The sequence below is a fragment of the Ambystoma mexicanum genome, chromosome 2p, assembly GCF_040938575.1.
Source record: "Ambystoma mexicanum isolate Mex_15411 chromosome 2p, UKY_AmexF1_1, whole genome shotgun sequence".
Classification (NCBI taxonomy): Eukaryota; Metazoa; Chordata; class Amphibia; order Caudata; family Ambystomatidae; genus Ambystoma; species Ambystoma mexicanum.
In genome coordinates this window covers 1,189,175,536-1,189,190,145 of record NC_090923.1, presented here as the reverse complement: position 1 = coordinate 1,189,190,145, position 14,610 = coordinate 1,189,175,536, and the positions used below count along the sequence as shown (strand labels likewise).

At 48.0% G+C, this 14,610-nt stretch overlaps 1 protein-coding gene across 2 annotated transcripts in view; it reads right to left on the bottom strand.

Annotated features, from left to right (window-relative positions):
• SRPK3 (SRSF protein kinase 3) overlaps positions 1–14,610 on the bottom strand; it is a 1,021,015-nt gene that overhangs the window by 64,145 nt on the left and 942,260 nt on the right. For both annotated transcript variants that reach the window (XM_069645381.1, XM_069645382.1), the window contains one exon: positions 5,661–5,730. In XM_069645381.1, coding sequence (XP_069501482.1) covers positions 5,661–5,730 — 70 coding nt within the window. The remainder of the gene's footprint in view (positions 1–5,660; positions 5,731–14,610) is intronic.

The following is a 14,610-nucleotide window of genomic DNA, read 5'->3' as shown; positions in this document are numbered from 1 at the left end:
TCCTGCCCCAGGAAGCCTTCTGAAATGCCCTGGAACCATCCTATGGGCTACCTCGTTCATCGGTCATCATGCTGAGTTTGGCCTTTGGACTAAGCAGACCCTTGACTTGTGAAACAAGAGGCCTCCACATGCAGTTTCCACATTGTCCAACGTGCAGGTCAAGGGATCGACCTCCTTTGATTCTGCCCAGTGACAAAATCTAGTCCACTTGCTTTTGTATTGGCTCCTGGTAGGATCACTCCTAACCCCTTGTATAATGTCCAGGTTGGCTTGAGACCGCTACAGATGCCTCAGTGTGATTTGTTCAGGAACCACGCTGAGGGTGCTGATTTCTGGGGGCAGGGTGGATGACCATGCCTCCCTGCTGCGAGAATAGGTGCTGGACCCAGCGGAAGGTGCACAGGGGCCTGATCCGAAATGCTTAGTAGTTCTAAGAACCATGGTCTTGCTGGCCACCACAGAGCTATCAGGATGATGCAGAGATGCTGGGCCTCCGGGATCGTGCAGATTACCCTGTGAACCAGGGAGGTCTGAGGGAAGGCATACGCGTTCATGTCGTTCCACTGGATCTGCATGGCGTCGCCCAGAGAGCTCTTGCCCTGCCGCTACCAGGATGCAAACTGGGGGCACCTCCTGTTGTACCAGGTGGCTTAGAGGTCCACCTGAGGATGACCCCTACCTGTCGAAGCTCCCCTAAAGGACCTGTTTGTTCAACTGCTATTCGTAGTTGTCCACACCGTCTGCTGAGCCTGTCCGCCTCCAGGTTGGAGTCCCCTGGGAGGTGTATTGCTGAGAGGTGTATGTCCCGATCATGGGGAGGAAAGCTCTGAGAGCAAGCCAGATGGCCATCAACTCGAGCCAGTTGATGTGAGCCGCCTCCTCCTGACGAGACCAGACGACCCCGTGGACGTTGTGGCTGCCCAGGGTAGCTCTCCAGCCCTCTAGGGACGAGTCTGTGGTGATGGTGATCTGAGGCGCTGGTTAACGGAAGGGCCTGCCTATCGGAAGGTTGCGTTCCCTGCTCCACCAGGCTAGGTCCTGGTGGAGATGAGGTGGGATGCTGACCATCTCTGCCAGGGAACCCCTCTCCTGGCTCCAGGAGGCTGCGAAGTGCAGCTGCAAGCACCTTATTCAGAGTCTGGTATGTGGCACAGCGAGGAGAAATGCCGCCATGATGCCCAGGAGGTGTTGGTACCACCACGCCGAGGTCACTGCTCTGCTGAGAAAATGCCCTGTGGCCTTCTTGATGGCTGTGATCTTCTCCTCTGAGGGGAAAACCTCTCGGAGCTCGTATTCCAGATGAGGCCCAAGAACATTAGGCTCTGCGTGGGCTCCAGCTGTGACTTCTTGAGATTGATGGAAAATCCCAGCTCGTGTAGTGTATTCATGAGGGTGAAGGCAGTATGGTGCACAGCCTCAGGAGACCTCGCCCTGACGAGCCAGTTGTCTAGGTATGAGTAGACATGGTGACCTTGGGCCCTGAGTAGGACTGCCACTGCATTCATCAGTCTTGTACATACCCTGGGGGCCGAATTGAGGCTAAAGTGTAGAACCTTGTATTTGAAATGAAAACCCATGATCATGAACCTCAGAAAGGACTGATGGGGCTGCCAGATCGGGACGTGTAGGTAAGCATCCTTCAGATCCAGGGAGCACATCCAGTCTCTGCCATAAACGCTGGGGTAACCATCTTGAACTTTTGAAGTGAGAGGGAGTTTCAAGGTGGAAAGGTCCAACACAACTCTCAGGCCAGCCTGGTTCTTCTTGTGTATGGCGAAATTCTGTGAATAGAAGCCCAGACCCCGCTGGGACATCTTCCACTGCCTGACTCTCTTCGAGCGAGCATATTTCCGCCAACAGAGTTACTGTCCCAATCTGTGGGAATGAAGGGGAAGAGAGAGTAGAAGGAGGGATAGGGAGCCAGAAGCCCAAGGCTACTACTGAGAGGATCCATGGGTCCATGAACCTTGCCCGCCAGCGTTGAGAGTGAAGGGCAAGTCTGCCCCCCACTGGAGATTCATGGATCCGGATGGCTGTGTCATGCCTTTTTGCCCTCTGAGGCTGTGGCTGAGGAGGGGGACTGGAAAAAGCCCTTGTGAGCCGGCTTGTGTTGCTTGCGCCTGTGCTGGCTCAGGGATCTGTCTGGTTGTCTGGACCGTCTCTCCTGGAAGTCCCTGAAGCCGCCAAAAGACCGACCTTTGTCTGAGCGCTGGTGTGTCTGGCTATATGTCTTGGGGTGGACTTAGTGAGGATCGATAAGGACTTGGCAGTCTGTGAACTGTTCTTCTTATCGAGTTCCTCGTCTGTAGTGGAATGGAACAGATCTCTCTTCTCAAAAGGAAGGTTCAGTATGTGCTCCTGTACATCTGGGTTGAACTTCGTCGCCCGTAGCCATGCCGTCCTTCTCATGTCGGTAGCAATACATATGGCACGCCCCAAGATGTCAATGTGCGCCACCGTGGATTCCATTATGTCCTGCGCCATTATTTTGGCTTCAGCCAGCCCAGCTTTGAAGAGCGCGTGGCTCTGCACAGGAAGCGGAGGAAGGAAACAGACAATCTCTCGCCAGAGCCTTTCATTGACAGCAGCCAGCATGGCGTCAGCACTGGACTGACGCAGATGGAGAGAAGCGTTGTAATGATTTTCTTTCCATATGCTTCCAAGATCTTCTCCTTACCCAGGAGTGCAGAGGCTGATGTAGCCGATGATGATTGTGGCATCGAGCGAAGCCATGCCAATCACTGAGGAGTGTAGTTGGGGGTGCGCCGACAGCAAGAGGGGGGGTCAACCTCCAGTTGCCTAAACTTGGCGTCTGAGGCGTCTATTGGTAGGCTGTGCAGAGTGTGGTTTGAGCCATCCTTGTTTGGCCAGCGCCACTACGTCTTTCTGTATTGGAATCCCTGTTCTAGTCGTGGGGCGTAAGGTGAGGACTTCTGCCAGTACCCCTGCCTCTGGTTGTTCAACCTCATGCTGAGGGAGCCCCAAATACTCGGCAAGGCCTGCAAGCAGTTCATAAAAAGCCTTGGCCGACGAGGGCGTGTCGGGGTCTTCCTTCTCATCCGTGTCCACCAATGTATCCTGTTGGTCCGGTGCAGCTGGAGGAGTGCTGGGCGCCGGTGGCTGTGGCATACTGACAGGCGCCGGAGGCTACTGCGGCAGCGGATACGGGACTGCTGTGACTGGCAGAGGTATGGGAGCTGTGTCATGGGGACTGGCGCAGGCAGCTGGGGCGCATAGGACCCAGAAGCACTGGATCCAAGGGCGGGGTGGCTGTGGGTGTAGGCGGCAGTACCGGAGAGAGCATGTCCCTGATAACATCCTTGAGGATAATGCCCATCTGCGGAGACCTCATGAGAGTCCGGAATATTTCACAATACCTGTCTTCACAGGCCAGCAGAGCGCTTGGTGGAGTGGGCAGGGGCGCAGGGCCCTGAAGTTGCTGAGACCTGGGCACACTCTGTCTTGCTGTATATGCAGGGTGTATCTGCCCTGCAACGCTGAAGGATATGCCATGGGCCACGTGCCAGGCGATGACCAGTCCCACCTGGAAACTCATTGCCCTTCCTGGCCTGTGTCGTGGCGCTTGCTGCGTTGGGCCCAGCCTCCTCCAAGACTCTTGGCGGTGGAAGTAGAGGCCTACCCTGCACCTCAGGACGGGGCCTTTTAGGCGGAGTGCCCTCGGCTGTGGCACCGGTAGTGCTGCATACAGGCGCCCCCCTCAGACATCTGTCCGGTATTATGGCGTAGCCCCTTGGGTTGGAACCCGGTAGTAGAACCTTGCGGTCCCTCAGCGAAGTCACCGGTAGGATCTCACGACCCCTTGTCCTGGTGGCCAGTAGCTGAAGCAGCCTCTGTGGCTGCACTGGTACTAGGACCTGATAGGTACCTCCTGCTTGTGCGCTTCCTGGGAAAGGAGTCGCTCATGTGGTGTGCGGATGAAAACAGTACCCCTACCTTGGGCCTGGACTTGTTCTTGACGAATTCCTTCAAGTCCTCTGGAGGCTACCTTTTGAAAAGCTCCCTCCACCTGGCTAGTCTGTTCTTCAGAGCGCGTGGTATCAGTGCATCGCATGCGGTGCGGCCCTCCCAGCTGTGGTCGGGCTAGGCGACAGAGAGCATGGGGGTCGGACGTAGGGAAGAGCTCCTCGCAGGCTGCACAACTACTGAGGCCCACTGACGTCGACATGCGCGTGGGAGGAGCGTGGCGCCAGAGGACAGAGGTACCTGATTTAAGACAAGAAAAAAGAAGACAAAAGTACTTCTCTGGGGAAGAGCGTGTGGAACTAGGCCAAGGGCCTAACCCAGGAGCGCTAGTGAAAGCGCTCCATTACCGTCGGCGCAGAAAAGAGGACTGGGGAGTAGCACCGGTGGGCAGAGTCAGTGGAGTGCATGATCCATGGGCCACGCCCCCATGCGCATCTTAATTTAAAGGGGAAGATGATTTTTCTGGTGAAAAAGGTCTCCCATCCCTAGCGAGGCACGCCCATGCATAATGGAGGAAAGGAGACAGGAGGTAGGAGTATGGAGAAGGATAGAGCCAATATGGATTGAAAAAAGCTTTCAATGTATGTCCACTATGGTTTATGGAGGGTATGGAAAAGAAGTATGAGGAAACCAAGAGAGGTGTGAAGATTTGAAGTATTTGTTGATAACTAATAATTCGCTATCATGCAACATCCAAAACCCATCAGCTAAATGTGCTTCCAGGTAAGAGCACGGAGATACAGTTGTTATGCAATGGCTGTGCACTTTGCAATGATCCTCAAAGCTCCATCGTAGTGAAGGCTCTGGAAGAATCTCTCAATGTGCAGTCTATTTAATGTTATAAATGGAAGTCCTTTGTTGAAATCTGAGACTCCACTGCGGACCCATAAACAGTTTCAAGCACAAAGCCCCAATCAGCCATCTTACATGGAGACAGAGAAGATCCCCTACCCCCCCCCCCCCCCCAAGTCTCCCAGTACAGAACATGAGATGGGATGTAAGGCATTTCATGCTATACATTTTGTGTGCGTTTATGCTAGCATACTGATTATTTTGGTGTTACGATTCCTGTTAGAGTTTGGCTGTCCGAATGCTAAACAGACGGTATATTATTTAGTACCTGTCAATTGCATGTTTATTGAGCATATGCATGACAGAGGGCATCCACATGAACCCCTCTGATTCTGATTCAGTAAGAGAAAGGCATTTCCATCCAAATATTGTGTCAACATCCCTTATTATTGAATGGTATAAAGTGTTTCATTCACCAGGCTCCCTTCCTCAGATTTTGGGCCTGGCAGCTGCGCAACATTTACCACTAGGAGAGGCAGGTGAACTTGAGAATGCTTAGTTGTGGGTAGGTATTTCCCACACAGGGCTGAGAAAAAATCCTCCTAACACTGCTCATTTAGGTTTACTGTATTGCCTTTTAATCTTCTCTACCCCATTTTTCCTTCAAACGGTTGCCATGATCGCTTGACCAGAGCAGCCACTAGGTAATCCAAGACAGCTTAAGGAATGCTCATTTGCTTAGGGTTAGGAAGGTAACATCACATTCTAAACATAAGGATATGAGATCGCGCCCAACACGTCCTCTCTATGAAGTCATGTTTGTTGAATTGCAAACATTCACTTTGTTCTACCTCATTACAAACCCAGGCTCCATTGTCACAAACCTTCATCCCGAGTGTAGTCCTCTCCTGAGTGAGGTTCAAATAAATAGTCGCCTGTCACCAACTCGAAGACCTTCCAAATCAGAGAATACAACACAGGAAGAGAAAAGAACAAAAAACAAAAGCAGTTAGTAATGACAGCAACCAAAATATTCCTGCCGACAAAAGCACTTTCCTACATAGATAAGCCACAAGAACCTCTCTTCTACTCTCAAGTAGGGCGGCAGCATTTATACCATTTATAGCTGGCCATCTCAAGTTTAGTTTTCAGGCCCATGGATGTCTTTGTGGTATACATATGCTTCTCGGGTATGCCAGAAGGGTAAACAAGACTAGTGAGGACCACAAGCAAAGCTATACCCATAGGCTTCTATAACAATATTTGTGGCTGCAGTCAGCGTATGGAATCTCATTACAACTGTACTCTTACAATTGTATCCTTCTAATTGTATGCCTACTATTACACCTATTATGGCAGCCACTGGTGTGCTATTGGACTGTGTACTTGCAAAGTAAACTGTTGGTGGATCCAGCAAATACACTATGATAAGAGTTACTCACCGCAATAACTACTATATCACTAGTCCATAGACTCAATTCACACATACTACAGGGATAAAGACCTGCCAGGAGGACTCCAGGCGCAAAGCTTCACAAAGATTGCCCCACGAGCGATACTTACGACTGTTAGCAAACGTGGTAGGACGCTTCCCTTGACTGGATTTTTGCGGATGTGTGGAGGGACGTTCATGAAATGTGTGGCTCAGCTGCTCAGACATCTCCTTCGGCTTCGATTTGGTTTAATAAATCCATCACAGAGGCTGGCAAGCCTATTTTTTGGCTGGAGTGGTTTATTGGCGGTGTTCACTGGATTAAAGATATTTACAGAGGTGGGAAATGGATTGATTTTGGATTGTTATGTGCTGATTTTAATATTGAGAATGTGTCCATTGCGGATTACAGGAAATTGAAAAGGTGTGTTGGTGAGATTGATGCGAGTGAACTTGAGGTTTTGGAAAATATAGCGGTGGATTGTCTGTCTGTGGCGAGCAAAATGTATCGCCCGATGGTTGCAAGCTACAAAGATAATACTGGGTTGATGGATGAATGGAGTAGACGATTGGATTGTGAGATTACCATTGATATGTGGAATGAGATGTGTGCGAATGTACGCCTTTGCTCAGTTAATTTGTGTGAACGATCTAGGCAAATTAAAGTTCTAAACAGTGTGTTTTGGTGTCCGGAGAGGCTCAAAAAGAGGGGCATTTCCGATTCGGATGTGTGTTGGTGTTGTGGTTTGGATGTTGGAACTCTTGAACATATGCTCTGGGACTGTGTCAGGGTGAGGGGCTTTTGGCAGGAGGTTTGCACTATGTGCTTACGGGTCCTGGATTGCAACATTGATTTGGATTTTAAGACTATGGTTCTGGGCTGTGGTGAATTGCTTGAAGATCTTTCTGTGTCTGAGAAGAAATTTTTGTTCAGGGGAGCTTCGATGTCCAAGAAAATGATCTTGAGGGGTTGGAAATCCCGGATCCCGCCAACAGCGGAAGGTTGGATTGATGAGATGATTTCCTTGGCAAATATTGAGAAGGTGATGTATAGGCGATTGAGGAAATTGCGGGTTCATGCTAAGATGTGGGATATATTCTTAAATCTGTATTAACAAGAAGAATGTATGTAAACCTGTATTAGCAAGAGGAATTAATGTATTACATCGTTTTTTTTTCTCTCTCTCTCTCTTTATGTATTCAAATATTGTTTGTATTGTGGTTCTCCGCTCATAATATGTTGTATTTGCTTTGTGATCGATGTATTCTTGTTGTGGTGAAATGTAAACAAACAATTTAAAAAAAAAAAAACCTTCACAAAGAATTTGAGTGAGGGTTTACATGCATGGACACACACACCTTCATTTTCACAAGAGAGAGGATCGAAGAACAGCTGTATGTAGGAAAGAAAACTATAGAGTTGGTCATAGTGTAGTTACTATGGTGAGTAACTTGTACTTACGAGTATAACCAGTCATCATTCCTCCAGAGAAGTGTGCCTTCCTCAATTTCAATTTGAACTTCCATGCTGTGCAGATTAGGATTGGAGTGGGACCGCTGGAGAAAATGAATTTTCGACTTTTCACCTGGGCCAGCTGGCTCTAGTTTTCCTGACTTGGCCATGAATTGTTCCAAACCCATAGATGAAACAACTGTATTGGTTTTAGAGCAGAAGACTACAGTGTCCCTGTTAGGGAGAATTCTCTTATAAGGCTAATTTCCCAAACCTAGTGAGTCCTCCAGCAGCTTTGCTGGATTTTTTGGGGTTTGTTTTTTTCTCCTGCTAAGAGTGAGATTCTTTTCCTCCCACTCTTAGGCATGATTTGAGGTGTACTTTTGACTTTGTATGTGTTCATGGGCTATGGGGTAACCTCTTTATACTCCATAGGGCATCATCTGTTTTCCTATGTGTGTTACACAGCACCCTCAGTGCAGTAACACAGGGGTGTCATAGTGACCCCCAAACATAGACTCCATACCCTGGGACTGACTACTGTCTCCCAGGGCATGTAAAGTCACCATTGGCTTTACTAGTCCAAAATTGTGAACAGAACCAGTACAAACCATCATATTGTGGAAGTACTGGAAGGGGTTAATATATTTGACCCTGGGTCTGTTTTCAAGGGGGCACTGTCCAGTCCCCCCCTTGTCGAGTTTCTGGCTGGTGGGAGTGGTTACCACGCGAAATATTCCACAGGAATATTCTCTATGGGATTTTCCCATTGATTTTAAACACACCACTTTTTGGTGCAATGTTAAAGATACCGCTGGTTTATTTATTTAATATTAAATCTACGGTTGGGTCTTTTTGCCAGAACTCAGTTCCAAAATGGCGTTTGTGTCCGTCTCTGTAACTCTGACCAAGGTCGAGCCCTTTGTTCCACTATTTTGGCGGGCTTCTCCACAGAAGCCCTCCAAGTGGTGCCACTCTGGGTTCCATAGGAAGGGTGAATAGGCACCCTGGACCGCGTTGCCTCGGCATCCCAAGTCACACTCTACTCTGATTGGCCCAGTGGTGAGCCACCCGGCTCACCACTTAGCATGTGTGATTGACAGCTAGGCTGATGAATGGGGGTGTTTCTGCATAAAAGCAAGAATCAAAAAATAGGGCTCCTGGTGTGGAACCTATTCTACCCAGGAGGGTTAACTAGGAAAACAAAAGATACAAATGAATAGGTCCAAGGATGCTAGGCTCAGAACAACACCTCCACATGTATTATCAAACTCTGCATTGCTAAGGAAGGAATCACTCTTCAATAGTATGTTGTAGAGATAAATCTCATTTTTTTATATTAAAGTTGTGTGCAAAAAGACATAAATCCAACATTTAGAGAAATTAAGACATCAAAATGGTTTGCTAAAACAGAACAATCAGACAAAAAAATATATTTACAACACACAGTGCCAAAAAAAATTTTTTTGGGACAATCTCCAAATTGTGTGTATGTAACAAACCCGACTCCTATTAGGATTTGCCAAGAAATTCACATATTGCAGTGTACATATTCAAGTCAACATTTGTGGAAAACACATAGAACAATGGTAGGTACACAAAATTATTTTTCTTGCGTAAACAGCATTAATGTGCTGTAGTTTTGGGGGGAGTAGTGCGTCTACACCAGGTGTTTCAGCCGTTTCTAGGTGGGCTAGGTGTGCCTCATCTTTAACACGGCCTTCATCAGGACGGAGTTCTGTGTAGATTGACGTCTGTGCTGCAGGGGAAGGAGACTACAGTCAGGGGGGTGTCTGAGCCAAAATTATTTAGTTTGAGTGAATCACGTGTGGTTGATGTAAAATCAAAAAGCACATAGCTTACCTATGGGTTAATAGATTTCACAGGCGCTAAATTTGAGATCTGCTAGCCGCATGGGCTGGTCTCTGTATGGTCCTGTTGCAAATAACAAAGAACAAGAGAAGCAAAGGGAGGTTGAAGCTAAACATGTCCCCGTTTAAAAAGGCATGAAAAAAAGTTTTTTATTATATGCAGGGAAAATAATCTTACCTCTCGCTGGAGGTCGAAAAATGCTGATCCAGGGTGGTATCAGTGGGAAACAGACACGGCTTGCACAGCTTAAAAATATATATGGCTCAAGGTGAGTGTGGTTACCTAGTAACAACTGTCTCATCTATATAGCAGTAAGTGCAGGGTTTATTTTAAAGTACCTGTGAGGGTTGCAGCATGGGCAGCCTGTCTGCCAAAAAAGTACGAGCTGGAGCTCCTCAGGCTGCTGTGTCACAGTTGAGACTGCAGGGGCCTGACTGCAAAGCGTTGGTTGTGGGCATCGACCGACCCATAACAAGGTCAAAATCTAGCTATAGTAAAATAAATTTCCATCTGTCATCTATGGATAACGTCAATGTAGTCTCGTATACCGATGACTATTTTAAACAACTTCTAGGGACCTCCTCCACACTACGAAACGAGGAGGGTGTGCTCATTAGAGGTTTGACTGAGGACCAATTAGAAATACTCAATCAAAAGAAAAAAAGAATAATTCGAACAGAGCTACATGGCAAGTTCATTGAGGGCCGGCATAATACCCAAAGGCCTCCAGGTACGGAACATCCCCAGGGTATTTGCAGATAACCCTAAGTTCACAAAAAACTTTAGTGGGGTTGGAAATAAATGCAGCCGCAATTGGTTGATTCTGGTTATAGACACGGCTAAGGAGGAATGTGAAAAACAAGGCGCTGAATTAATCGATTTGGAAAAAAAGTTTCTCGAAGACAATCCATTCAGGATGCTAAGGATAAACTGGATAAATTGGAGTTGGAAATCACCAAGTTCAAAAATCTGACACTGGACAGGAAGGTGGACAAGTTCAAAAAAGACCTAGCGAACTATTCAGAAGAAAAAACCTATCCTTTTCTCAGACCTACATACTACACAGATTTACAAGCAAGCCAAAACTACAATCGGAGAAATAGATCAGTCAATTTCGCAGGGACCTCCTCCAGTGGGAGTGGAAGTACCTCAAGCCTACCGGGATCTACAGTGCAACAGCAACCACAACCTTTTTTTCCCAGGGGCGGACAAAGAGGAAGACCCAGGAGACGACCGACGCAACCAGGACAGCGAATGAGAACGCGCTAGTGGTACCAAAACCAAGGACAGAACCAGGGATACCAGTCTTCATCTTATCCACCCGCTTTATGACCCCACCAGAATTAAGGCTCCTCGCCAAGGGTTTATCCTTCGTCCCTGCCCAAAAGGCACGACCTTTCGAGATTGAATTAGAACTGCGGAAATTCTTCAGAAATGTACGTTTGAAACATTTTTTTGAAGTTTACTTACCTTCGTGCAGAGACACTGGACAACAACAACCACAGAATAAGTCAGACAACACTACAGGTTTAAAAGAACAATCCAAGTTCTATCCTCCACCTGGCTCGACTCCCGTCGAGATCATAACTTTTGAGAAGATAGTCACCAAGACCATACTAGCTGGTTTTAAAAAAGACAACTTCTACAGCGATAACCTTGACAAAGAAGAAAGGATTGCTATGAGAAATTTGGAAACCGACAGATCAATCACAATCAAGCCCGCAGACAAAGGGGGCGGCATAGTCGTTTGGGATACCTCTGATTACAACATTGAGTGCCTACGACTACTGGGCGATCGAGAAGCTTACCTACCTTTGGAATACAACCCAACCAAGGTCCTCCAAGACGAAATTGCAAGCCTCACTCAACACGCTCTCACGCAAGGTTGGATATGTGAAGATGAGAAGATGTTCTTGAACAAAACCAACCCACGCATCCCAGCCTTCTATATCATCCCAAAGATGCATAAAAATTCAGAAAAACCGCCCGGTAGACCGATTGTATCGGCATGTGAATCCCTCCTGGAACCTTTGTCCCTTTACACAGACTATTTTTTAAAACCTTTTGTAATCAAAATGCCCTCCTACCTAAAGGATACCACACACACTATTAACTTACTTGACGACATCATCCTCACCACCGATAGCCTCCTTGTCACAATGGATGTCGAGGCTCTATATGACAATGCATTACTTACCGTAAAAGCATTTCTGATGATTGTATCTGCTTAGATTCACATGCTGTGCATAGGTCCGACATCCAGTGGTCACTGCGGAGTATTGCATTTTGTTTTTCGTAGTCGAAAAGGGACGTCGACAAGGCGTGTCTGAAATACTATCCCTATAGTGACGTGTGTTGTACCCACAATCCCTCACGCGTCGAGGTCCCTCTGTTTGTATTTTTCTGCCCTGAGGGAGCCTTCTAGACGTGAGTGAGTACAGAAAAGAGATATAAAAGGAAGTCTATGTTCCTTCCATCCGAGCGGGGAGGAAGGGTGGGCGCATGTGAATCTAAGCAGATACAATCATCAGAAATGCTTTTACGGTAAGTAATGCATTGTCTTCTGATGCTTGTTAATCTGCTTAGAATCACATGCTGTGCATAGACTAGCGAGCAGTACCCGGAGTTGGCGGTGGGTTATGAGAAGGAACAGTAGAGAAAAGATGTCTTAATACTGCCTGACCCACCTGGGAGTCAGATCTCGAGTGTGCATCTAGACAGTAGTGTTTTGTAAAGGTGTGCACAGAACTCCAGGTAGCCGCTTTGCAGATGGACTCAAGGGGAACATTTGCAATGAATGCTATGGACGCCCCCGTGCCTCGAGTAGAGTGTGCTCTAGGCTTAAAGGGCAGTTCTCTCTTAGCAAGAGTATAGCAGAGAGTGATGCATTGAACAATCCATCTAGAAATAGTGGACTTTGAAACTGCATCCCCTTCTCTTCCTGCTGCCACCGAGACGAAGAACTGATTAGTCTTCCTCAGTGGTCTGGTTCTTTCCATGTAGAACATGACCGCTCTGCGCACATCTAGTGTGTGCAGAGTTTTTTCTCCCAAGTTGGAAGGATTTTGAAAGAACGTTGGCAGTTCTATAGACTGGTTTACGTGGAATTTCGATATGAACTTCGGAGCAAACCTTGGGTGCGTGCGTAGAACCACCTTATCTTTGTGAACTGTAACGAAGGGGTCTAGAAAAGAAAGAGCCTGTAGTTCACTTACCCTCCTGATGGAGGTGATAGCTATTAAAAAAGCAGTCTTAAGAGTGAGGTCTTTAAGAGATGCTTTGTGCATGGGTTCGAAAGGTGAGCCCATGAGTCTGGTAAGTACCACGTTAAGGTCCCATCCGGGAGCTGGGTCAGCTATCGGGGGGTGTATTCTCTTTATTCCCTCCATGAAGGCCTTTATAACAGGGATCTTCCACCACGTCACCTTAAGTTGGGAAGTGGTGTATGCAGAAAGTGCCGCTAGGTGGACTTTAATGGAATTGAACACTAGACCTGAATCCAATAAGTGGGTCAGGTATAGAACAATATGTGTGGGAGAGCAGTCAATTGGGTTGATGCCTTTCCCTCTGCACCAGATGACAAATCTCTTCCACTTGCTAGAGTAGCAGTGGCGAGTGTTAGGTTTTCTGGCTTCCCTGAGAATGTCCATACATCTCTGCGGAAGCAGTAGATGTCCGAATTCTATGATCTCAAGAGCCAAGCTGCTAAGTTCATGTTCTGGGGGCATGGATGCAGAGTCCTGCCCTTGTCTTGTGACAGCATGTTGTAAGGGCAGGGGAGTTTCACTGGGGGAGATAGAGACATCTCCATCAAGTGAGCGAACCATGGCTGTCGGGCCCACATTGGGGCCACCAGTATCATGGTTACTTGTTCCTGGTGCATCTTGTGCACCACCTTGTTGAGAAGGGGAGTCGGGGGAAAAGCGTAAACAAATTTCCCTGACCATTGCATCGACAGATCGTTCCCCTTGGATTGGTTCTGGGGGTACCTGGAGGCGTAACTTAGGCATTGTGAGTTCTCCAGGGTTGCGAATAGGTCTATTTCTGGGAATCCCCATTGTGTGAAGACGTCGACGACGATGTCTACGTGCAGTCGCCATTCGTACTCTTCGGGCAGGGGGAAATCTCTGCTGAGTTTGTCTGCCAGCAGATTGAGTTCCCCTGGTACATGTTCTGACAGTAGGAACATGTTTTGTTTGAGAGCCCACTTCCATATATTTTGGGCCAGTTTGGACAGTCCTGGAGAGTGGGTGCCCCCCTGCTTGTTGATGTAGTACATGGCTGTGGTGCTGTCTGTAAGGACCAACACAGTCTTGCCTTGTAGGTGTTCCTCGAAGGCTTTTAGCGCTTTGAACACAGCTAGTAGCTTTAGTAGATTTATGTGTTTGGATGCTACGTTCGGAGTCCACACTCCGCGAGCAGTCTGATGGGATAGGTGAGCCCCCCATCCTGTTAGGGATGCGTCTGTGGTTAGAGTGGCTTCCGCCGCGGGTGTGGCAAAGGGTTTCCCTTTTTCCAGGTTTTCCTTTGTCCACCATCGTAGCGAGAGAACCAAGGCCTGCGAGACCACCACTGGATCGTCCTATAATCCGCTGGCCTGACACCACTGGCTGTTGAGCCACTCTTGCATAGGGCGCATGTGCAGGCGCGCGTGAGGTACCAAATAAATACACGACGCCATCATGCCTAGCAAGCGCATTGCTTTGCGTACCGTCACCTCTCGACCGGTCACATATTGAGGGATCTGAAACAGCATGTTTTGGACCCTCTCGTTGGAGGGGAAGACGAGGCCGTCCTTTGTTTGAATTAGAGCCCCTAGGAATTGTTTGATTTGGCTGGGGTCTAGGCTGGACTTCTTTTCGTTGATGGAGAAGCCCAACTGGAACAAAAGGTCTACAGTCTTTTGGGTATTGGAGAAGCATGTTTCGAAAGAATCCCCTGTTATGAGCCAGTCGTCGAGGTAAGGGTAAACTGGGATGGACAACCTGCGCAGGTGGGCCGCTGCCACTGCCAGTACCTTCGTGAATACCCTTGGTGCTGATGCTATGCCGAAGGGTAGCACTCTGAACTGGTAGTG